The sequence below is a fragment of the Zootermopsis nevadensis genome, unplaced genomic scaffold, assembly GCF_977971745.1.
Source record: "Zootermopsis nevadensis isolate Lab colony 2312 unplaced genomic scaffold, Znev_1.0 Znev_ptg000010l, whole genome shotgun sequence".
Taxonomy (NCBI): Eukaryota; Metazoa; Arthropoda; class Insecta; order Blattodea; family Termopsidae; genus Zootermopsis; species Zootermopsis nevadensis.
The window spans coordinates 14150746-14176805 of NW_028259142.1; the positions used below are offsets into that span (position 1 = coordinate 14150746).

General features: G+C 35.6%; 3 protein-coding genes across 10 annotated transcripts in view; 2 read left to right on the top strand and 1 right to left on the bottom strand.

The window, feature by feature from the left end:
• Positions 1 to 265: 265 nt before the first annotated feature.
• On the bottom strand, positions 266 to 2589 carry LOC110841447 (cytochrome c oxidase assembly factor 5). 3 transcript variants are annotated; one of them, XM_022087001.2, is made up of 4 exons: positions 2448 to 2589; positions 1630 to 1750; positions 903 to 1004; positions 266 to 668 (listed from the first exon to the last, which is right to left on the bottom strand). In XM_022087001.2, exons 2-4 carry the CDS (start codon positions 1735 to 1737, stop codon positions 627 to 629), a joined length of 252 nt encoding a protein of 83 aa, XP_021942693.1. In that variant the 5' UTR covers positions 1738 to 1750; positions 2448 to 2589; the 3' UTR covers positions 266 to 626. The 3 variants fall into 3 exon arrangements, with proteins under 3 accessions (XP_021942693.1, XP_021942694.1, XP_021942695.1); XM_022087002.2 differs by lacking the exon at positions 2448 to 2589 and adding an exon at positions 2238 to 2345; XM_022087003.2 differs by lacking the exon at positions 2448 to 2589 and adding an exon at positions 2032 to 2229.
• A 200-nt stretch (positions 2590 to 2789) lies between these two features.
• On the top strand, positions 2790 to 12872 carry CysRS-m (cysteine--tRNA ligase-like protein, mitochondrial). 2 transcript variants are annotated; one of them, XM_022086994.2, is made up of 12 exons: positions 3165 to 3289; positions 3418 to 3509; positions 3606 to 3901; positions 4527 to 4737; positions 5727 to 5860; positions 6682 to 6813; positions 8815 to 8951; positions 9398 to 9526; positions 10435 to 10533; positions 11282 to 11407; positions 11915 to 12013; positions 12232 to 12872. In XM_022086994.2, exons 2-12 carry the CDS (start codon positions 3505 to 3507, stop codon positions 12289 to 12291), a joined length of 1428 nt encoding a protein of 475 aa, XP_021942686.2. In that variant the 5' UTR covers positions 3165 to 3289; positions 3418 to 3504; the 3' UTR covers positions 12292 to 12872. The 2 variants fall into 2 exon arrangements, with proteins under 2 accessions (XP_021942685.2, XP_021942686.2); XM_022086993.2 differs by lacking the exon at positions 3418 to 3509 and having other exon boundaries at positions 2790 to 3289.
• An 8788-nt stretch (positions 12873 to 21660) lies between these two features.
• cib (thymosin beta cib) overlaps positions 21661 to 26060 on the top strand; it is a 29777-nt gene continuing 25377 nt past the window's right edge. For 4 of the 5 annotated variants that reach the window (XM_022087011.2, XM_022087015.2, XM_022087013.2 and 1 more), the window contains exon 1: positions 21661 to 21818. The gene's annotated coding sequence lies outside the window, so the exon portion shown is untranslated. Of the gene's footprint in view, positions 21819 to 25325; positions 25349 to 26060 lie in introns of those variants that run through there. The other variant, XM_022087012.2, reaches the window with a different exon arrangement.

Below are 26060 nucleotides of genomic sequence, written 5' to 3' on the forward strand. Positions count from 1 at the left end.
GCATGTGATAATCCAGAGGCTTAATTTTAAATGGGTAACTAAATAAAAATGAGTGTCATATTTGACACAGTGTTGGAATATAGACTGTCAAAGTTTGAAGCAAAGTGGTAAGATAGATATTCTGCTTCTGCTCTGAGTAAATGGTTTAGTTGAGTAGATGCAGACCATTAACCTCAATCATCAATGTGCTGAGAGCTCACACATGGTTCAGCTTGGCTGTGCATCACAGCAGCATGCAACTAAACCATCAAGGAGAGGTGGCAAGCCCTATACCCAAAATGTTTATTTTGTCATATTAAGGTACATATTTCTAAAATACAAATTTTACAGTCATGAAGTTTGATACATATGTAGCAATGGGTTTAGTGTATATACAGATTTTCTTTCATAGCAGTACAATTTAAATAACTACAGAACAGAATTCTATAAAAAGATAACTATGACAAGTTATTCTTAATCCACTTTCTGTATCATGTTAAAAGTCTTATATTTTAATTTTAAAAATTATCCAAAACCATTACAATAAACATCATGTGACACAACAAATTTAGTTGGTTCACATGTTTGTAAACATGAGTTTCTTCTTTACAAAAGTGTTACCACCTATCCAGAATTAAATATGGCATTTAATATCCTTTTCTTCCACGGAATCTAGTTCTGTTGTCCAACTGAAATTCAAAAGAAAACAGATTTCACACACTATACAACTTACAATAAAAGAAGGTACTTGAAAACGCTGATGACTGTCCACACTATTATGCAGAATGATCTGATGTGAGAAGTGTCTTATAGAAGTGAACAGCATTCTTTGTCTTTGGAAGTTAATTAAACCTGTCCTTGTTTTGGAATGTACTTGTAAGACAGTAAATAATTATAATTTTCCATAGGGATAATTAACTTACCAGTGATCTCTTGCACTCAAAAAATGTTGTGCGAAGAGCATAGCATTCATTGGGAACAGAAGCATCAAATGATTGTAGACATTCACGGGGAGTTTTCTTCTGCTGTAAATAGATTAAATACATTCAGTCACATCATATCTACATAACACACAGCAGGACAGAAAGGACAATGGAATGCTGTAACCACAGACCAATGACTGCACTGGGGGAGGGGAGAGGTTGCTAAAATAATAAATAACTCAGTACTACATACACCATTAAGTCACAAACAGTTCCACTTCTGAAAAGTATTTGCTCAATGGGTGCCTTGGTTTATAACACTATAACTAAAGTAACTGTGAGGTGATGCATGTTCTGTGCTTCTGAAGTAATATGAGAGTAGAAAGAAGAAATACTCTTCGAATGTGCAAAGACCAGGAATGAAGCCTATGTGAACAATTTTGGACTATACCAAAACCCAAATATGTCATTATATCACACTGTACAATGTTGGTATCTTGTTACACAGGAATCTGTCTTACAGATGACTTTAAATCAAAGAGCAAGATGGTACAAAGTTTGAAGACCATTTCATAAGGAGGTACATAATTTTCACAAAAGAAATTAGAATTTTAGGCTTTCACCTGAAAAATTAATAAACATGTGGGTTTATAATTTGATAAATGGGTATATTATTTACATTCTTACAACTGTCAACGTAACTATTAACAAACAGAAAATAAATTACCTTTTTTACACAGTCACTTTCCAGAAGACACATTTTTAAATCTGCCCTTATACCTGCACATGGGCTTTGATCAACTAGGTGAGCATTTTCACCTTCATATCGCATCATCCTGAAGAGAGTACTGAAAATAAACCTTACATTTTATAATAGCTTAAACACCACAATACAATGTATTTATTTAATTAGGTGAAAGAAAACATCACAGTATCAGACAACCATCACATTTTCAGTCCCCAACATGCTGGCATATATCATTAGTAACTTCATTATAGAGACACTGAATTGCTATATAGATACAGCAGTTGCATTCTGCTATCTGGTTAAACTGGTTTCAAACTAGTGCCCTTGTGTGGTGGTCAAAGTATGGAGCAAAAATTATTTTCTTATATAATATTTATGTACAGGATATCTCATAGAAGAAATGTCACCAGAGGTTTTGCGGAAAATATCTTGGATCTACATATCAACATAAATAAAAAATATAAGTGATAAGTCAAAGATTATGAACTCTGCAGTTGCCGGATTTAAAACCATGTCATTTTTGCCTAAATAGTATATTGAAGCAATGTTTTAATAGTTTAATGACAAGTGTTGAATGGATACGTAACTCTTATGAATGAAACTAGAAATATGAACAGAATATTAGTGGAGAAAATCTTGAAAATCGGCGGATGTATTCAGCTTCTATTATCAGGTTAGTTAGTGCTCCCCCCCTCTCCACCACAATGCGGCCATAAAAAGTTTCATCACTTTTCTTAAAATCAAAAACGTTGAAACAGTAAGAAAATAAGGCACAAGTATTTGCTCTTCACACTTACATTTCTGAAATTCTTTCACATTAGAATCTTTGAATGAAAACGTCCACTAAAACTATTTTATTTACATGTAACATATGCTCGCTTGGTCAGTTTAGCCAATACTTGTTAATAATTTGGACGTTTCTTTGAATTCCACTCATGTAATATATATTTTTGTGGTCTATTACGGGAAAGTAAAACACATTGTTATAGACGACATAAGCACTACAGATATATAATTCATACCATAAATATCATAATATAGATCATGAATAGATGGAATTACGTCATATGTTGTCAATATCATATTCAATACTTGGCTAACCCGACGACAGGTTTAATTTGTAATGGCGGCTCTTACAATTTGTGTAAACCTCGAATCGTATTGTGTAGTGATTATGCGAGTTATTGAAGTCACATTTGATAATATAATTTGTTTATCAATAATACGTGTAAGATAAAGTTATTCTGTGTGTTACATTGGGACAATCTGTTATATTTTAAGTGTTTTGTGTCAGAACTGAGAACGGTATTTATAACCTCAATACTGCACCATACTTCGTTTTAATTGCCCAGTCTTGGAACAAGATTTTTTTATAATAACCACGAAGTTTTATAATGAGTTTGTTGAAAATAAAGCAAGTAATTTGTATTTGGTTAAGAAAGCAACATATAGCATCAACATGCAAGACTGCATTCAAGAAACATAAATGGGTCCTTCCTAGAGGTCATGAGACAAAAATATCAGTTTTCAACTGTATAACTAATTCAAAAGTGCCATTAGTATTGAAAAATCCGAACTTCTTGTCATGGTATATGTGTGGTCCTACTGTTTACGATTCAGCACACCTTGGTCATGCTTGGTATGTAGAAGCTAGTGCAATTAAGATATTATTTACATTAACAAAATATTAAAACAATGTAGTGGACTGTAACTATAAAAATAAATTTAATATAATTCACTCTTCACTTCATTTTTCTAACTGGATAGGATCAAATAATGAATCTTTGGGGAGGAAGGAAGTAAGTTTTTTGGCCAATTGAACAACCATCAACTTCACAAGAAAAACCCTGCTCTATGGTGTTAAGTAGATGTGTCATATTATGATCTTTCTGATTACTGCATTACAGGTTACAAGATCTGGTTAGAATCAATGTAACTTTCTCTTTTTTCTTTAGCTGCTATGTGAAGTTTGACACAATACGCAGGATTCTCTTGAATTATTTTAATATCAATGTTGTCATGATGATGGGCGTCACAGATATTGATGACAAAATTATCAAACGTGCAGATGAACGTAAAGAAGATCCAAGAAGATTAGCTGACCACTATGAAATGGAATTTTTTGGGGACATGGCTAGTTTAAATATCATGCCACCAACAGTTGTCACCAAAGTAACAAATTTCATTCCACAAATCATCAACTTTGTACAGAAAATAATTGATAAAGGACAGGCGTACACTACAGAAGATGGTAGGTTCTACTTTATGCTGTTCCTCAGTAACTCTATCTAAAGTGAAAAATGGGTGAATGTGATTTGAATTCTATGTAGCTTTTCCATAGGTTCTGAAAACTAAACCTCATAACTACTTAAATGAGTCAGTAACATTTGATGTTCATATTGATACTTATACTCATAAATACATATATTTAAATGTTATGTCATTTTGTGATATCTTCCTTCTGAATATAATGTAAAATTGTATACATGGTATTTTATGTGATCATTTCCTTGTGTACCTGTTGTAAACAGTGACTACTGAACTTAGAAATAGGAGGATGGATCTACAAAAGTTTTTTAAAAGTATTTGGATAAAATATTACTGTGCTGTCTCTCCTTCTTTTTTTATGTACTTAGTCTGTCTCATTAGGAATGATGATGGCTCTTCATTGATGAAATAAAAGCTAGATCTCTTCTGTCAATACATTGCATCAAACACAAAAATAAATTACTGCTGAAGATGGCATCTTCTGGATTGTGGCACATGTAGTCTGGTAGAAACTGACCAGCATTTCAGAGATGCTTAATATCGCCATCATCACCCTGAATTACTTTCTTTATAAGACTATAGCTGAACACTGACGTTATTCTTCACAGGTTCTGTTTATTTCGACACAAAGCATTATTCTCAGTATGGCAAACTTTTTCCTAACATTCCAAATGAAAATTCATCTGCAACAGATAAGAGATCTGCAATCGACTTTGCCCTTTGGAAAGGATCCAAACCTGGGGAACCATGGTGGCCGAATCCTTGGGGACCTGGAAAGGGGCGACCAGGATGGCATATAGAATGCTCTGCTATGGCAAGGTGCTTATGAATATACATTTCAAACTTTTATGTTATTAAACATGTATCATTTATATTCTCTTCATGCCACTGCTGAAATACTTACCATTGCAAGGTGCAACACACCAACACAAGTTCATTTAAGACAGACCAGGAAAAGGACAAGATGGTCTTATTATGCTTCACAACAATGCAGCAGTATACACAGCCTGGCAGACATGAAAGTGGTTCCAGAAGTGTAGACGAGAGGTGCTGCAGCATTTAGCACACAGTTCCTGTCCTTCAGATTTTCATCTCTTCAGGCTCCTTAGGTGGCATTCATCAGGGCAATGGTTTATGAATGATTATGTTATTGTGATGGTGACATGCTGCTAAAGGCCGTTTGACCAGAATTTATTTGCAAAGGCTTCAGTCACTGGTTCCCCATTGGGAAAAATTCCTCAACAGGGAAGGTAATTACATAGAAAAATAATAATATGGCTATATGTGTGCAAGCACTGTGGTAATAAATTCTGTGGTATAGTGTCTTTGTGTACCTTGCTTCTGGAACATCCCTCATGAATGGATTTCTGATACTGACGTTATTGACACTCGTTTACATTCTGAGATAGCATCTTAAACCTGATCTTAAGTACTTTATGGGCAAAAGAATTGATAATAAGTAGTACTAAAGAAAAAATATAATATATTTGCCTGTGCTATTCTTTCTTTGGGTAATAATACTTTTTGGTATTTGCTGTGTAAACATAAAGTAACAACAAAACGTATCTTACACAAGAAAGATTAATTTGGGGAACTATTAAGTCATCAAGTGGCTCCATATATTGAAACAGATGAAACATTTTATCACCGGTGCCATCTAAAGTCATAGTCAGTGCTATAAACTTGGCAGTAATGCCAATGGTTCAACATCTAAATGCAGCTTCTTTAGTAGTTAATACCAAGGACTACTTTTTCCGATATTCTTACTGTTCTAGTGTTAACATAACTATTGTGATATATATTTTTAGTGCCATTCTTGGATCAAATATTGACATTCATTCTGGTGGTGTGGATTTGTTGTTTCCTCATCATGAGAATGAAGAAGCTCAGAGTTGTGTTTATCATGGAGTGGATCAATGGGTGAACTACTGGCTGCATTCTGGTGAGATTATGGTGTGCAAAAGTCATGTAGTTATTATTGCTGAAATATTCTATACACCTAAAAGTCAAACTGTTTTTATCAGTCATTTATATGACATTCTGTGTAAGTAATTGGTATACTTACAAAATTAATGCTTCCAAAGCCTTTAAGTCAGAATGCCAATGAACAACAAATTATAAAGTTGTTAACAAAGGGTTACTGGATTGCATATGCTTTATAGACAAACAACAATTACATATTCTTCTTTAAATATTACAATTTACATATTTTGGTACCCATTTCCAGTTACTCTAGGTATGAGTTCCACCCAGAAATTTTGAATCATTTAGTTGAATAACTGCACAGTTTAAATTAGTATTTGTGCAAATACAGAATATACACCAGAAATAAAAAATGCACGGCTGTCTGGACTCAAACTGGTTCATTTGTCCTTTGCATTAATGCTAGCCTCCCACACTAACCACTTGTAACTTCTGGTTCTAGACTTAGAACATTTTAATCACCTACTTTTTGGTTCGCAGAATGTACCACTTGCTTAAACAATCAATAACTCTTCATTTTATATTTATGAGTTTTATATGTAGATAGAGATTATTTTCATAAATAGCATTAACTAATTGAGCTTAAAGAATTGTTGTTTTGTTTGAGATATGGACTGAATTCTTAAATATTCTTTATGTGAGCGTTGGCTTCAAAGGGTTAAAATCTGCTTTCTGTTAAAATGTATATTTGAAAGCATTAAACATTTGCTCACATCTCATTCAAAATCAGTTACACAAAACACTTTGTACATCTAGTTATTAATAGTTTCTTTCTTACAGGTCATCTACATGTAAAAGGAGAAGAAAAAATGTCTAAATCCTTAAAGAATACTGTTGGTATTCATGATTTCCTTGAATCATTCTCTGCAAATCAGTTTAGAATTTTCTGTCTCATGTCACCTTATCGCAGCAGTAAGTAATTTTTTCAGAATACTTTGTAATCTCTTCAGTCTATAGTGTTGTAAGGACAATAGAGGATTCAAGTCATTAAAGAAGCTAAACGCATGCATTACAATAAATTGATAGTAGAGTCTGAAAATAAAGTAAAAACTGTTTGGAAAATTGTCAAAAAGGAAACTGGCAAACAGTCTACAGACATTGAAAGCCTACCATTAATGATAAATAATAACGGAGTAAATGATCCTAAACTTATAGCTAACTATTTTAATACCTACTTTTTAACGATTGTAGAAAGAATGAACAGCAGTGATACAATAACTCCAAAAACCAAAGATGCAATGAAGTTCTTGGCTAAGGCAATTCCTAATTCATTTCCAAATATTAATCTTATTCCTACCACACCAAATGAAATTGAAAGTATAATAACTTCTGTGAAGTCAAAAAATTCATGTGGTTATGATGGAATTTCATCTAAAGTACTTAAATCTTGCGTAGATTATATAAGTATTCCATTAAGTTATCTCTGTAATCATTCAATGGCTGTAGGAATGTTTCCTGAAAGACTTAAATATTCAAAAGTAAAACCACTATATAAAAAGGGTGAAAAATCCTGCATCTCTAACTACAGACCTATTTCACTGCTGACAACATTTTCTAAAATTTTTGAGAAAGTTATATGCAAGAGAGTAAATAAATTCTTAAACTCAAACAACATCCTTATCGAGGAGCAATTTGGATTTAGAAAAAATCTCTCAACAGAAAAGGCTCTATTTAGTTTCACTAATGAAATTGTATGTGCCCTTAACAATAAAATGCATGTGGGTGGAATATCTTGTGACCTAGCCAAGGCATTTGATTGTGTAAACCATGAAATATTACTAATGAAACTGGAATTTTATGGAATTCGAGGTATAGCAGGACAATGGTTTAAATCCTACCTAAATAATAGAAGGCAGAAAGTAGAAATTAAAAGCCCCCATACTAATCATAATACCTATTGAGGATGGGGTATCGTAAATCACGGAGTGTCACAAGGTTCAGTTCTTGGACCCTTACTTTTCCTCATATATATAAATGACCTGCCGGCAACTATAAACTCTATATCCAAACCTATTCTTTTTGCTGATGATACAAGTATCATTATTGCACACCAAGAATTGATCTATCTTGAAAGTATCATGAATGATGTCTTTGCCAACATAAACAAATGGTTTAGAGCTAACAAACAGGCACTAAATTTTGAAAAGACAAACTTCATAAAATTTGTTACTGAGCACAAGACATATCCTAGGTTAAATATAGGTTTTGAAAAAAAATTAATTGTGGAAGTTGAAACAAACAAATTCCTTGGCTTACAAGTCGACAATACCTTAAATTGAAAGAAACACATTGAGTATATTATTCCCAAATTAAGCTCTGCATGCTTTGCCATGAGAACAGTCGTACCACTTATGACAATAGATACTTTAAAGCTAGTTTACTTTGCTTACTTTCACTCTGTAGTGTCATATGGATTAATCTTTTGGGGAAATTCAACAGACAGTAATAAAGTTTTCTGAGGTTTATGTATATTAATTTGTAAATTATTTTTCATACTTGCATTGCGGTATCTGAAATTTATGTACATTGATATGTGAAATAAGTTCTCAAATCCTACGTTCTTGTACTTGTGTAGAAAGTTGTGTTGAAAGTTCTGAAGTGTGTATATATTGTATGAAGTGACATGTTCTACATCCTTTGATTGAGTCCTAAGAAGGATTTATGGAATGTAAATAAACTCTACTCTACTGTATTATTTTAACCAGTGTCTTCACAGTATGTCTTATTTGGTATTCAAAATACTGCTTTCATACTAACCTTTGAGGGCGGTGTTTCCTTTATAATTTGGCTTGTAGAAATTATGCTATTAGATCACATGTATATACGAGTATATTACCACTGGTTTGTCTGTTTGCAGTACTGAGTCAAGTTTTTCTTAAAATAATTGTATAGTCCTTTTTTTTTTGTATGTAGGTATGGAGTACACTGATACAGCCATGAAGAATGCTGTAGCAATAACAAAGAAGATTGAATCATTCCTTATAGATTCTGATGCATATATTCATGGTTATACAGCTCTTGGTGATGTTAATGAACCATATTTGTTGAAGGTAAAATATGCTTCACAATAAGTATAATTAAAAATGAAGCAAAGCTGTCCTGCTATAGGGATGAAATGGTAGCACCAGCCAAAGGTAAAATATTACTCACTGGTAGATGAGTAGTGACAGAAGCATGTAACTTAGCAGGAAGGAACATCGTTCATATTCATTTAAAGAAAAAGTGATTCTAGTAATGAAGAATTTCACTTCTTCATGTATGATTGCCGAGAGCATGTGTACTTCAGTTATACATAGTTTTCCAGTAAGGTTTGGAATTTACATTTTTATAATCTTATGTTAGTGGACACTTAAGTAGTTTATTTCACTGTTCTGAAAGTTTGTGTTTATATCTATACTAATAGTATTAAAAATATATGAGTTCACTTAAATAATATATGTTATGGATGTCTGTTTACCTATAATTACACATACTACAAAGCTTTTAGTCATTTCAGACTGTTTCTGAGGTCAAAACAAGAATTTTAGGAGCTCTGGCAGATGATTTTGACACTGCTACAGCCATGAGTGCCATTATAGAACTTGTGGGAGTTACAAATAAAATGTTACATGAGAAACCTCAACATGTGAGTATGTTTCCTGTTTCTTATAGTGCCCTATACACATTAAATATAAGAAGGGATTAATAAGTTATTGCAACACCTTGCATATTCTGAAGTATTATGTAATTTTCTTATATACACATATGAAAAATGTTCTGCCTGTAGTCTATCTTCATCGTGCAAATTGCATTATCAGCAGATAGTGAAACCAGAATCCTTTCTGTTCATGCTATGTCTTCATGTGTTGGTAAAATATGAATGTTGTGATTGGCATAATTAGGTACTTGTAATTATATTGGCCAATCACCCACCACCAGTAACTAGAGTAAATGTTGTGTACATCATATTGAGATAACTTCAAAGAAGTATTTGTGCTTTTTTAAAGTGGTTCTTAAAAGTGTCTGACTTAAGTTAAAATTGAAATGGCTTTACATTCTTTTGAAAAATTCTCTAGTATCAAATTACATCAGAATCATCCTGAATTGTTTCTTGCATATGGACAGAAGAAGTGTCTTTAATCTGCATGGTTGTAAATGTGCCTAAATAAAGAGATAATATCCCTTTGCTTAACACCATTGCCATGAAATATGGAGGTAAATTTCCCTGCATTCTTAACCTTGGAACTAAGTATGGATAAGCAGCCATCATCATCTTATTTCATTTACTTCAGTGGAGAGACCCTCTTGTACATAATAATGAGCCGAGAAGATTATAAACCTTTTTTATTTAAAGTCTTCAGAGAACAAAACATTTTATTGGTTTGAAAATGAAACTCTTAGATGTTGACTGGTATTTTAAACAGATAAACTTATAAATCTTTGCATCATCTGCAGAATACTTATGACTGATACATAAATTCAGGATTCTAGCAGTTCTGCAATATGTGCTAATATTTCGTACTTTAAAGAAAAAGTTACTGTTTATCATTTCAGGATATGAAGTGTGCTCGAAATCCAGTAGCAATAGCAGCTGTGATGTCCTTTGTTCAGCAATCTCTGGAGAAATTTGGGTCTAATTTTTCAAAAAAAAGAGTAAGTGAATCAGTTCATTACACAGTCTAACAGTAAATGTAGAATTATTGTAACAGACTAACTTCTGAATTTATAATTTAATGAAAAATTCTCAAAACAGAAGTTTCATTCAGAATTTATTTGTATTTATGATTTGCCTCCATACGAATTTTCATATGGTGCCTAATTTTAATTGTGCATTAATGTAAAGCTAGATATAGATTACTTATTACAGAAAATTTAAATGTACAAAGTCTCCTTTCTTTTTTCTTCTCACACAAGTACTCCTGTACCGTATATCTTGTTTCAATTCCCTGTTTGTTTGTTTTTCCCTCACTTTGCCTTTCCACTTATCATTAGTTTTTCCAATGGTCATTTATTTGGTTTGTTCACTTGTTATACTGTCAGGGATATCCTTTGATAGCAGTTTATAGTTTAGTCATTCAGACCGAAATTTTACATTTTCTCTAACAGTACTATTTAAGTCTCAGCTTTTCAGCCTTTGTGAGCTGGGCAATTATGCAGGAGGAAAACATGAAAGTTACAAATAATAATTACAAACATATTATTGGAAATAATTAGTTACCTCACACACCATTGGAAGAGGCGATATATTTTATAGAAGCATTTTCTTGTCTGGTGTTGTAGTGTGTTAAGTTAGTCCTATGTCTTTTGCATGAAGTGCATAAAATGAATGCATAATTAGGAGATCTGTTTCTCTGTTATCCATATATGACATTGCTGAATGGACAATATTCATTGTGTTTAGGAATCCGGTATGCAGACTAAAGATTGTGATGTGAATCTAGGAAGGATTCTTGACAGTGTGGTACACTTTCGAAACCAAGTAAGACAAAATGCTCTGAACCCTCCTGGAGAAGATATAAATGCAACAGTGAGTACACACCAGGACAGTACTCATGCCTGATTTGCTGAATTGTAGATTTGTAGATGCAGTCACTCTCTGCTTAAATACAAGCAGGTCAGTCACCCAATGAATAGATAGGTGAGTGAATGGCTGGCTGTGTATATGGCACCTTTATGATATTAGAACATAAAACAGGGTTTGGCAAAGAAGACTGACCTTTTCATTTGTGAATAAGTTCTGTTTCATTGAGTAAATAATATAAACTGCCACATTACATTTTACATAAATCTTTTAAAGTAAGTATAGTATAAATACTGTTTACTTTTTTTAAAACAAAGCACTAAATGCCCCCCTTTGGCAATGATGTGCTCTTGCATTGTTGTATACTACTCAAAATAAAAACACCAGTCTTCTCTACTGGATTCTGTATTTCAATAACTATGTGTGTTTTTCAGCTAAACAGAAATTAGAAACTTTATCTGTGTAAACAAAGCAAGTTGTGGGCGTCTCACTGTTATGTGCATTTTCTTATAGACTGATAATGTGAAGAATGGGGCAGTGAAGAATACAGTCTTACTGAATGCATGTGACAGCTTACGTGATGACCTTCTGTCATCAGGAATTCATGTAAAGGTAAATATATGAGTTTAAATACTTCTAATTAGTCTGACTGACACTCGGAAATGTTTCTTTGGGATAATAACTAAAAAAGAAAGCATGTTATTTTGGATCAGCAATTTTGAGTTTGAAATTATTATGAACAAGAAGAGTTAGTGCTTATGAATGAGTTATATTGTTTAGAGCATTGCAAGGGTTACATTTTTTTATTTATATATATGCTCGTTCTACAGGATCATGGAAAAATGTCCACATGGAATTACATTGGTAAAAGTTTTAAAGAAGTAAGGTAGCATATCACAGTAAATGAGTCCTGAGGTGTATTATAGTGTTATTTTAATTAAAGTTAGTGATCTTTATAAATTATGTCACTAACCAAAGAATACGTCTTCTACGCCATATTATTTAGTCAATGAGTTTGAATGATCTAGATGTGTGGTAACACTGTTAAGTTCAGCCTTTGTAATTGTTAGTTGAACAATATGCAATGCTACACAGAATGTGCTCTGGGCAAAATGATGGCTAAAGAAGATAAAGGAATAACATATTCATGTTGTGAAAAACAGATTGTAGATAAAGATAGTTTTAATTTGTATGGCAAAGTATTATTTTTGTTAAAGAATGTACTATGGCACTCATTTGACAGGAATGGTGCTCAATCGCAAAATATGATACCATTAAAAGAGTCAAGGACTATGAGCATGAATCAATTGAAGTAACATAATTAAAAAATCGGCGTTAATTTGTGTTCATCATATTTAGGATATGGAATGAACAGTTGCTCATTCTTTCCAGATATAAAATTATGGGTACGTGTTTTTCAGACTTTCATGCATCAAGGATTTACAAATATAAAGTTCAGATATGTTCACAATATTGTGCTATTTTTATTCCATTGTTTTGAGAAGCAATGGATGAAAACTGCAAAAAACACCTCCATATATCCCTATCCTCTCTGATTTTGTTCAACATCTCATTTTATTTTCTTCTTCCGTTTCTTGACCGTTACTTCGGTCTTCCGGTGCCCAATATTTTCTTCCATTCTTCTCTATTTTCCCATCCTTCAGGAGGTATTTTCCACTCTATCATGGTTCTTGTACTTCTGTTGTTCCATCCTGGTCTCGGTCTCCCTCTCTTCCTTCTCTCTTTTGGTTGCCATTTCATAGTCTTCTTTGTAACCTTTCCTCCTCCATCCTTTGCACGTGTCCGTACCAAATCAGTTGTCTTTTCTCTATCTCCTCTATTATATCTTGATCCATCCTCATGATTTCCTCACTCTATCTCTTCTGGATATTCCAGCCGCTCTTCTTTAACCACCAATATTCTTAAGAGTGTATGTGGACCGAATTTATCTGACCCAGGATAAGGACCAGTGATGGGCTATTATGAACAAACTTTTGTGTGTCATAAAGGCAGTAAATTTCTTTACTAGCTGAGCTACTGTTATCTTCTCAGGAAGGAGTCTGCTGTAGGGAGTTCATCAGTTATTTACTTAGTTTAACCAGTCATACCAGTTAATGATTTATTGACTCTTCAGTTATTCACTGTCACAGTTCAGCTGTAGAGATTATTCAGCATCAGTGAGATAGGAAAATGAACGTGAATGGTTAGTAGATAAATGTTTTAAATGTTTGGCCATGGTCTGTTTCTCAGAGCTATCTCAGTAATCCCCTATAGATACATTTTAATTCAACGTTATTAAAATTGTAGAACTTATGGAAAATACGTTATCATTTTTCTACTCTTTGTTTTTGGTGCTCTAATCTCAGGGAAATGAAATTGGTTTAAATCTGGAGTACTGAAAGGTTTACATATTGAGGTTGAAGTTGATTGTGATATTTGTCCAGCATAGGATTAAGAATTTGTCAGTGTTTTATGCGTCTCCTTTTTCTGAATTATCCGTGTTTGTTTGTTTCACTATTATTTGAATGTACATTTGATATGCCATGTCATCTTTATTTTTTAATGTGATATAATTCAGTATTAAAATGAATCTTAAAAAACATGTAATGTGAGGGTGTGGACTAGATTCAGCATTTGTTCCATAGAGTTGGTTTATATTTAAACATATATATTTTTTAAGTTCAGATGAAGTACAAATCCCAGTTTAAATTTATAACTGTCAATTGAATAGATGCTTAAGCACCACTTTCTATTTAGCTCTGTTTGTAGTGGGGAACTATTTTGTATGACAGTTGATATCAAAGGGCAGAGATATGCTCTTACAGTTTATAGTTTCTGTCAAAGATGGCAGGACAGTCTAAACTTTCATGTGCTGTCATCTAGCAACAGTTTAAGGAGTTCCAATATCTTTGGCTCTCAGAGGGCTGTTACGCCACGGATTTTTATTATAAACCCAGTGGCAATACTGGATTTACTCATTGTACCTAAAATCGTAAAAATTCCTTTTATAAAAACATCTGTGTTGGGAACAGTTGAAATTTCTTTGACTTCATGCTTGTTTCTGTACCATCCATTATAAGAAGGTAAGGTTTGACATGAAATTCCTTTTTTCCATAAATAGACACAAGTAATACAATATATTGCCACTAAATTATTTTTTATTACATGTGTCTATGAATTCCAATTATTTCTATTGCCCCTTATTTCACAAGTTTCCTAATATGACTTTTAATGTATAAAACCAGTTACATACCAGTTTGTCTCTGCATAATAAAGCAAAAGCAGCTAAACAAGTCATTAAATGACAAGCAGCAGACTTATACATGGAAGTGGATTATCCTACATTTACGTTTACTGTGTTATACATGTATATGGAGAAGGTAACTGAACTTTGAGATATGTTCTAAGCTTTGCATAAATTACATTTAGCATCTAAGAGCATCTTCCCAATATTAATCTGATACTTACCACATCACAGCTACATTTAATCAAATTCAGTTTTATTTTTATGCTGTTCCAACCATGTTAATTAATTCTTTTTTATCACTGTAAAAATATCATAAATGTAAACTTTTCCATAAAATAATTTCTTTCTACTATTCGACTAAAAGTACTTCAGGAAATTATGTCAGTGCTTGTTAAAAGTTTCAATAGCTCTGCTTGGATGACTAAAATGCATACCGTTGAGGTTAATTGTCATGTGGGTTTAACTACACAAACTGTGCAGGAAAAAAAGCCCGTTGCGAGGAATTGAATCCCGGTCTCCCGCGCAGCAAGCAGGCATACTAACCACTATACTACCGGAGATGCCGAAGCCGTTAGTACTGGCATTTTATTTCTAATAAATATGTTATAATTTAGTACGAGGAGTATACAATATTTGTATAATTGATTCCTGAACATACATTTATTTACGGTCCATGCAACAACGCCATCAGTAGTTCGGACTGTAGAGCATCAAATGATACGATGAAAAATAAATTTCGAAGGATGTGGAAAGAAGCAATGTCCTAATTTAAGCTAGTACCCTGTAGAGACTGAGGAAAACTCTGTATGGGCAGTCGGTCTCTGGCTTTGCAATAATCCTTTTATCATCTCAAAACTGGAGTTGAACGTCACGTAAACTTGCTCGACAATTTTATCATAGATACCGCAGAATCAAATGTAATCGAAATACGCCATTCACTTCTGGCATTAAAAGGTCTGACGGAGAGACAAAACTTCCTAATAATGCATTAATTTTACGCAAGCATAAAATATAAAGAGCCAATACACATCACTGTAGTGTAGAAATGTTTGACAGACTAGTCGCCATTAAAAACCGAGGACGGTATCGCTCGTCACTTATGCACTTCTGCATCCTGCTGCTAACAAGACTGAAAGGACAATGCCTTCTCACACTTGGTCAATGCCCAAGTCCCGAGTTCTGAATTACGTGAAGACGCTGTTTGTTGTGTGGCTAGACTGCTGAGCCAGAATGCGCAGAAGCTTCCACTCAGATTTTGACAATCGTGGAGATGGAAGTTGTGGAGTGTACGACCGGGGTTCCATCTCTGGCGAGGAACAACATTTCTCTTTGTTATGACATCAAGACCGGCTTGGATCCCGCCCACCCTGTAAGCACCAGTGGTAACTTTCATTATCTCAAGTACAATAATGAGTAATATCCCCTTTTCCTACAGAAAAATTCAAAGTTCCTGTGAACCCGAAAGAACACAGATGTGTTTCTTGTAATGAACCTACTTACTGTTGCAAGTTACAAATATTAGTAATGGACCCCACGTGCTTGTAAGCGAAGACGTGCCAATTTAGAGCGTGGGACTTGGGAAACACTTCCAGGTACAAAGGGACTTCTGAATCACACTGTATGTTTTTACCTTTTGTTTAGATGGGCGCGAAACTTGTGATGTTTGTGAACAAAGTATAGAAGAATGTGTGGATCTGAGAGAAAAGAAAAGGGAGACTTGAAGAAATTTGTAGAATAAAGAGGTACCCGAATATTATTGACATGAATAAACATGCAGCACTCTTTTGGGAGATAGAAGTGCAAGCAGCATTTTAATCTAAAAACGAAAGCCAAAAATTATTAACTCGCAGGCATGCTGTGGGCGTAGTCACTTTCTGTGGTGCCCTGGCGATGCTCAGAGGCCCCTATGAGGGAGGAGCTGTTTGGCAGAGCAGAACAAGGTCATAAATATGACATTGAAAATACGTGCAGTGACTTCGTGGCCATTTCAGAGACATGCATATATGACAGGATAATATTAAAATGGAACTGAAGCAAATCGACTTTGAATGTGAGCATTATAGGCCACAAGAGTATGTACAGCTGAGTCAGTGACGTGACTGTCTTTGAACTACACGACCGGGGTTCAATTTCCGGTAGGGGAAGGGATTTTTCTTTTCGTCACCACTTGGAGGCTGACTCTAAAGCCCCGCCAAAGAGTACTGACTGTCGAAGTGCACGCATGTTATGTGCACATTTCCTAATTTGTTGACTCTTATTCCACCGTAAGAGCCCAGATAGAAATGGAAAAGATTAAAGAAACGAATAAATTAATTTTTATCTGCAGTAAGTGGACATCAAGACCATAAAGGAATCTGTCTGCAAACTGTACACATCTCTAAACTGTTATTTTACCATAATAACGGCCCGGAAACGAATGATGACACCAGGAGCTCGTTGCAACTTGCTTACATTGTCAAGCCCGACTAAGGGAAATGACACTTTCAGATAAGCCGTTAGCATTTCGTATCTTCTGTCTAAAGATAATGCAGTGAATCATTGAGAAAGCTATCTCGTGTTGCATGAGTTCTAGCCGAGTCTAATGCTTCCGAATCACGTTTCAAGGTTACGTCGCAATGCGTTTTTCGTGGCCTTCACGAAATGCTAGCGAAGATATGTAAAATTTCTTCGTATACACAGATTTTCTTTTTTGTAATTTTTAAATATGTTTTCAAATATTGAACTCTGCCTTGTTTCCAAAAGTATATATTTGCCTTTACGTTATGATTTTGTCCTGCATTCTGGTGATGATACCAGAACATATACTGAGTGGCCATAACATCTCGGTCTATCTGGTTGAAAAAAAAATGGTATTATTCGAAAAAGAGAACAAATTAAAATTACGCTGAGTAAACACCTGAATTCTCTTGTGGAGAGTCAGCATCTTCGGTTACACTAAAAACTGAAATACGCAGTGTATTTATATTTCTTTGTAGTTCTAAAGTAAATTGGGTTAATGCTCATCCTGTACTCTTATTTCCTTCTGCATGTACCTTTGTGCCAACATCCTTAGTGACGTCTAATAGGTTTTCTGTCCTGGACGGGCAGAAAACATGGGGCAGTTGAAAAATTTGTAAAATAAACATAGATGGGAGGATAATATTAAAATTAATGTTAAGAAAATATATATGGACGTAATGGTTGGGATTTAAATAGCTCTGGTACTGGGCAGGGCTCAGTGGCGGGCTGTTGTGAACACAATATTGAATGTTGGGCCTCGTAATAGACGAGAAGGTTCGTGACCAGCCGAACGACAAGAGTGTCAAGAAGGGTCCCGATCCATTTAATTAGCGTTGTGGTTTATCGGGTGGTTCTCGTTTTGTCGAGGCGCTTATGACCGCACGCCGCTAAGTGCATTGAACTCAACTGCCGTTCTTCTGTTTCCACCCGACATGCCTTGCGATACTGATCTAGGCACCCGCTCTTGAGTGACGTACTGTCGACTTAATGAAACCCTATTTTACACTATTTTCTTTGTTTCATGCAATTTGGTTTGGACACCATGCCAATAGAAGCCACGTCAGAATTGTACTTCTTAGGCTAGGGACCCACTGGCGCGACTAGCCGCGTGCGGCGTGTCGAGTGTTGTCGCGCGCGGCTGTTATTTGTATTGCTTTTTATAGGTGCTAAACCCACTGACGTGGCGCGGCAGCCGCGCCGCGTCAGTGGGTGTTTTCTTTGCGGTAAGAAATATACTTTTAAATATTATTTATAAAAACTACGGGCTTCGAAAGATTTATGTTGTGATCGAATTCTGTTGTAAAACGTCGTGGTGAACATTTAAATTGTGTACTTAAGTTTCGGTTGTACGGTGGTAACCAATTAAACATTTGATCTTTGTAGGTCTATGTGAATTTTTTATAGATTACAGCTACTGTTATTTACAAATCACCTATTACGCATCAAGACAACTATGAGGTTTTTATCTGACAATTTCAATGTAGTCGGAAACTGCTGGCCTACTAATCGATCTTATTCACAGAAATGGATTACTGACTCATTTAGTTTTTAATGTAAAGATATTGCTGTCATGTTCTTCCCAGAACACTTCTTACTGGAAATATGAGGTTATGGACGATGTATATTTCTTTCTTACAGATTTTTTAGGTCTATAGGAATTAAATCCGTACTTACGGACTTACATTTTGCAGTGTTTAAGTTACACTTTCAACTTTCTTAATTTCGTATTCAGATATTAAGAGCTGTAGATTTTAATCGTGTATCAAAAACTAGCAATTCCCCTGCCATTTTGTATTTCCAAAATAACAGGACGAAGGAAAATTATTATATTAGCTTAAAGAATTATTGACTTTTCATGTGTAAACGTGGTCTGTTTCAACACACCGGTCACTGACAACAAAATGTACATAGGCATGAAAAATAATGCTACTATATTGCGTGCGTATCTTTGAGGAATTAAATCTGTCATAACCATTGTCACTTCTTGCTGGAACTCTCCAACACCGGAAGGTTAATGACCTCCATTGTAAAACTTGTACATATACCGGAAGTGCTTCAGTAAATCGCAGTTTACTAGAGCGGAGTGTTTATTGCGCGACATAGCAATTAATCTTCCTTTCATAAATGAAGATAATTCGTGAAGCGTTTTCCAATTAAAAATCCTGTAGTCTGTTCGTGTGATTTGCTGTAACTACATGAATTCTGACTTTTTAACAGAAGTGTTCATAAAAGAGGGACAGAGCGTCTGAGAACAAAGTACTGAAGATAATATTACAATAGAGAAGCTTCATAATTTGCACTCCTCACAATATATATTATTACAGTGATTACATTAAAGAACTTGAGATGGGTGGGGCATGAGGTTATGGACGGAACAGTTAGTCGGAAAGCCTCAAGGAATGAAACTACTTGAGAGACCTTCGCATAAATGTGGTGATAATATTAAAAATTATCTTGAGGGTGTGACTAGGAAGTTGTTATAAACCTGTGGATTCCATAAAACACCTGATTTGTTTTGTTTTTTTTGCCAATTTAAGCAATTGTACATTTTTGAAGGAAGATATTGCATCTGAAGTTAGTCTTAACTGTACATTTTACTTTAGTTTACATCGACAAAATGTCGTGTTTCTTTATATAATGGGATCATTTTTTACGTTCTGGTGGTCTGTAAAGAAATGTGGGGTTTACCATGACGGGTGACTTGCACAAATCCAGGTATAATAAAGGATTATTCCGTTTCACTAACCTCGTCTAACTTCCGCTGGGGTTCAGACCCTGTCAGCTGTTAGCAGGATAAACTTTTACTTGCTAACCACAGGCAGAATTTCTCCAAAAACCGATCACAGACAAACCAAACTCCCTCTATAATTCTGTCATATTAAATCCGTTGTTTTATGGGCATTCTTTTAGCCACTGAAGTACAGTCTTCTGCCATATCTCATCGCCCTTTCTAATAATTTATTTCTTACACACACACACACACACACACATGCTCAGCTGATGTGAATCAATTGCACAGGGCCGAGTAGTTTTATGAGGGGATAGTGCAATGCACAGTAGATGAACTTACAGTGCTGACACTAGCAAGCGTAACTTCGTTTACACAACCATAATGTTTTTGAAAGAAAGCTGACAGTAATTTTGTTGTTTGGCATACTTTTGTATCAGGGTGTACAAATGACAGATGGTAGTTACCAAGTGAGTCATCGGTGTTCACCACTGGCGCATAGATACCAGAATAAAGTAAAAACAAAAGAACAGCAGTCTCGTCACGTTTCTTTTTTCAAGATGGGAGTAGTACGATCACAAATTCGTACTTTTGTAGACTTCTTATTTTAAGTGGGATAACTTGTCAGTTGTTCTGTTATAACTTTCCGTGTGTCTATTACATACACACCAAACAAACCAGTCTTAACAATGAAGGACTTATCTTAGATGTACCAGGCTCGATTCTCGTCTGTATTGCTGGCTATTGTAAATTACGGTTTTCTCTTAGCCTTTCCAGGTGAAGCCAGCTGAATCCGTTCCACATCCACAGAGCCAATTTTATTAAGATCTGTTAATATTACCCTCCAGTCACGGCTAGAATTCCTAAGTGGCCACTTCCTTTCAGGATTTTAAACAGAAATTTTGTTTATCATCTCCATGCGTTTCGCCCATTTAAACCTCCTTTTATTGTCATCAATGTGTTGATATAGCCAAGCCGTCGGAATCGGTAAATAGGCTTTATTCTTTATTTATGTTTCTTTAATGACGTACGAAAACATATTTGATTTCTTGTCATTTTATTGTAAGCTAGTAAACGTTCTTTATAATCATTTTCATTCAGAACAGATCGTAGGCTCTCACGAAGTCAGGTCGGATGTCCACAAATGATGACTGTGATTTATACTGAAGAAAACATTGTGGTGACAGTTTCCATAGACACATCACCAGCTGTCTACCATTATATCATCGGCGCTACATAATCCCTTTTGACAACTCAGTCCGTCCGTCTATCCGTCACTCGTTATGTCCAATTGAAATATTACATGTCAGTTATGTATGCTCTGTAATATACTACCATTAGATTAACAGTGTCATCTACATACCTGAATACATGATAAACTTCGCCATGTTTTTATTTCTTTTTAATTTTCATTATGACAGGAACATCTGAAAAAATATATAGGGCTATATTTCTGAAAAGGTATGTCGTGCATGAGAGGATATTCTAAAATTTTGTATTAGTGAAGGACCGTCACCATCTGTTAGCAAAACGGAATACCTCAGTAACGTGCCGATTTTTTTTTAAATTACCCGCTTTTTTTGCCTGCAGTGTTGGTGCGATTGTGTCTTTACCAAAGAAAGCTTTTCCTCTGTATGAATTCCATATCGATTTAGTACTTTGTTAAGCAGGATTCTTAACACTGTACATTGCGCTACGTATGTATGACTTCCACGTCCTTCCATTTCCACAGCCCCCTACATATGATTCACCACCTCCTAACCGGCGCTACAATCGCCCGCCAGTCCACTACATTCTCCAGCAATTCCGATCCCTCTGTCAGTCTGCGAGTGTCAGTGTTCCGGTTAAGCTAGATGTTCTGCTGCTGACGACTAACGTCTTGTATCCCGCCACGTTTCCATTTAGCCGGGAAAAGAAGGAAATTAACTACTTTCTCTACACAGGTTAGTTAAAATGGTATTACGCCGTTTCGTATTTACTTATATATTCCTGCATTTATTACCATTTTGTTAACAAGCTGAACTTATTACGATTGTATGGCTTGTGTGTTTAGGGTGTGGTTTTGTTTTCTTCGGCCAAGGTTTGTATATCGCGGCGTTTGTTGATTATCAGCTTTTATATCATTATTGGTGTAATGCTTGTTCAGATTAGGAACATCTTTAAAATCTGGTGATTTGCTTGATCGATCCAGTACACATGTAAAAACTCTGCAGCTGGTTAGTTCATTGCACTCTATCTTCCATGATATTTGTGTATTCATATTTTTTTTGTGGCATCGTGTTATTTACAGTACCTTTTTACGGAATGATGTTGTATTTTGTGTATGAGTTAGTTACTTTTGTTGGGAAACGATATTCTTTTTAGCATAAGGCCTTGTTGCGAAAGTAAGTCATGTCTGTGTAGAGCAAACTTTCACGATTGTTGTGAGGTTACACCTTATATGATTCTAGTTTTCTGATTAATGTATTCATTGTGACGTCAGGAATTCGGACAGGGTTATTATAAAAGTCTGCCCTGAATCGTGAGTCAGAAATGGAAATGAGGTGAACGCTGATTTGGATCCTCTGCAGCTTCGACTGCATTACCGACAGACCGGATTGTACCCTCGTCTCGCACAGACACGGTCTTGAATATGAAAAAAGTTGTTTTGCGCCATAAGTCAGGGACAAAATTGGACTGATTTTTGCGGCAAGTTTGTGAGAGAAACTGATAAGTAAAAAATATTATAATAAAACTAAATAAACCTAAGATTAAAATTTTAAGAAAGGCCAACAAAAGTAACATTTTTCTTTGGAAACGGCAGCCATTCAGCACAAATGTTCGCACAAACTATATTTAGTATTGTGGTACACAATAAGTATATGTGTTTGAGGTTCAGTTAAAGCGTACACAGGAAGCAGGTGATAGAAAGACACCTGTCGAAAATTTCAGCGACACAAACCCAGGGCAGTTAGAAGGATAGTAATTTTCTTCAGTAGGTTTAGTAAAGTGGAAAGCCCAAGTTGTTTTTAACAAAATAGTGAACAGTAGCTGTAAGAATTTGGAGATCGTTGTAAAGAAACGGTTGTGGACCGTCTGAATAGTTCGAACTGATGATATCGTCGGAATAGATGTTCACCTTTCACCAGTAGGCATCCCACTTTTCAAGCGATGCAAAAGGAGGGGTTACCCGTTCTACTGCGATGTCAGTATTCGCTGATGGCTGGATTTTCTTAAGTATGATTAGGTCTTACAAAACGGCTCCAACCCTGGATGTGTTTAAATGGTAGTTATGTGTAAGTGTACTTATTCTTTGCATATTTCCAGTCTGGAAAACCATCCACATCACAAACGGGTCGTTTTTGTCTGGTAAATTAAACCAGGGGCTACGCGTTGATTTATGCGTCACTGTGGAGAGGGGATGTACGCATTTTCTTATTTGAGTCAAGGGAAATATTTAGAAAACGTGATCGTAACTCGTGAATATTTGGAAGGGAGTTCGGGGTAAATTCTTTCAGAGGCCATCAAACTAGTTCGCTGGCCGTTCGGTAGTGAGGGCGCTTTCCAGAAGGGGGGGGGGGAATGTGACTTTTATTTACTCGATTCGTTCAGTAAACGGAATGATGAAATATATGTAACTTCACTTTGAACAACTTTTTGACTTTTAATTTTAACCCCCGTTTTTCGTAATACTACATGATTGTGGTAAAGAAAACGTGGTAAATATTGAGAATAGTTGATGTTTTTTTTACGTAGTTCGTAAACGTGTAGAGCTTTTGCCTGAAATTCTGATACTGTATTCGAGAACGTGTTTCAGGTGTAATGCCTATCAGTTCTAGTTACTATATCTTAACAAGCTCCTTCAATGGTATCGACAGCTTTGAACCTTCCGGTTATATAACCTGCGGTGATAATTTTAAAGGTATTGCTGATGTGAATTGTACGCCATTTGATTAATGAAGTTTCACTTTAGAAAGACATTTTATATGCGTACTTTAATTACGATTTGCAAACGTAATGCTGCAGTGAATTTGCCGAATAAGTTCTGTCCCGTTTAACTTCTTATGGACCATACTACGTTGATATTTAATATATTTGTTTTCCTTTTCAGTAATTTTCATGAAAACACTATTATATTTTCATTGTCAGACCGTTCAACAAAAATTAATTCAAGTAGACGTGGCCTGTGGATGTGAAATACCAACTACTGGTAGGGTGTGGCTACGCTTTATTGTTGTGTTCCTTAAAAGGTGTGGAGTCTATTTGGCTAGTTGTCGCTAAAACTGCCCACATTTATGTCACATCGTAGTAGTTCCACTTTATGGATTTGGGAACCTATCGTCATTGCCCCATAGTCTGTTGCAGTTCTTAAAAGTGGATTCCATAAGTCAAAGACGGACCAGTTATTACTCCCCCTCCACCAGAAAGTAATATGTCTGCCTTGCTTCATGCACTGGTTGAAAAACTGAAAGAATTCTGACGTCAAAAGAAGCCATAGAACTATGTAGAACATTCACGCTGAAGAACTGCAAGAACTCCGTTTCTGAGTGGGTGGCGTTAGACAATGAGAAGAATGAGGGTTAAGGCTCGGATACATTCCCACCTTGATAAATGAGCACTTGGCATTGTTTTCAAGATCATAACATCGGTTAATAATAGAACCTGACGTAATCTTAAGTCGGTAAATTTCAGTGGTAGAACTGCGGTTTATGGAACGATTATTTCGTAAAATGTTATCTGTAAATAAACATACAAAGCTTTAATTTCCTGTGTTGTGATAACAGCGCGAAAGAAACTGCGACTCTGTGTTATTTTTATGTCAGTTTTCCAGTGATCGGGTTATATGTCCATATACAGCGACGAGTATGAAGATGGCTGCCTTCTGGTGTGCTGTAATGTGTAGTCTGGTAGATGGTGACTGACGTTTTAAAGCTTTCTACTGTCTCCATCAGGGCGATGGAGGCGGTAAGCACCTCTGATAAACGTCTGTCGGCATCTACCAGACTACACGGCGCAACATCCAAGAAAACAGCCATCTTCATGACCATCGTTAGCTTCGTGAAAACGTATTATAATGTAGAGTGAACAAAACCAACAACTATTAACACTATAATGGACACTATTGCCATACGCGTTTCGACCTCAAGAGGTCATCATCAGTGGCATCAGGGATGCCGTTAGACGATTTGTTTTCATACTTCGCGCATGGGAATTATTTGCTGCCGTGCGGCGTGCCGTGGAGAAAGGTCTACCTGTGAGGGGCCCCCACACATCCTCTGCTGGAAATGCGGTGTTTTAATCGAATTAAGATATCGCCTGAACATGATTCAGTTAGGTCGGATGGTACAGTACACATTCAACCACAGGCGATTACAACAGCTAACGATTGGAAAGGTGTATATGCTCTTTGGAGGACGCAAATTCCAAAGGCGCTCATCATGCCACATCACGAGCGTTGACGTCAGGGAATAAGAAGGCATCACTAGTATCGAAGGTAATTATAAAATGTGATTGCAAAAATATGAGCAGACTGTGGTCCTGGCTCCTATTGTGTTTACAATGTTGCAAAAGTGTTCCAACAACACCCTCGGTTTACTCTGTTGCAACTGTGTGCTCAAACAATGACCTGGGATTATGAGGGTTGCTAGGAGAGCCCCTGGTCGAATCCAGAAAATGTTACTCGCTCACAGTTGAGCGTGGCAAAAGAATGCCTTCTTAAAATAAATAGCTTTCCGAACAAAGTTTAATGAATGGATTAAAATTTTACCCTAGGTATTAGTATTCAACCCTGTGGATGAAGAACAGTATGTAGACCTGATTCCTTTCATGTGCATTATATTGAAATGTAAATGTGGGACACGATGGGGAAGATACCGAAATGAGTGCAAAAGTTTAGTTGTAGAACTCGAAGGAAGACACCACTCGGGAGACCTAAGTATAGATGGGAAGAAAACATTGCGGTATATCTCGTAGAATTAGTGTGGATTCATTATTCAGAATAGTCCTGTGACGGTCTCTTGTGAGTACGATAATGACCTTCGGGTTCCATGGAATTAGTTTAAAACTATAACTTTGTTGTACGTGTTTAATAAAACGCCAAGTTTGAAAATAATTGGGTGAATCGAAGTGGGCACCGGATTTCATTCGTAGCCAGACATCCCAGCTCCGTCCGAAGTTCAACGCCTAGCACTGTGGCACCGGGTACG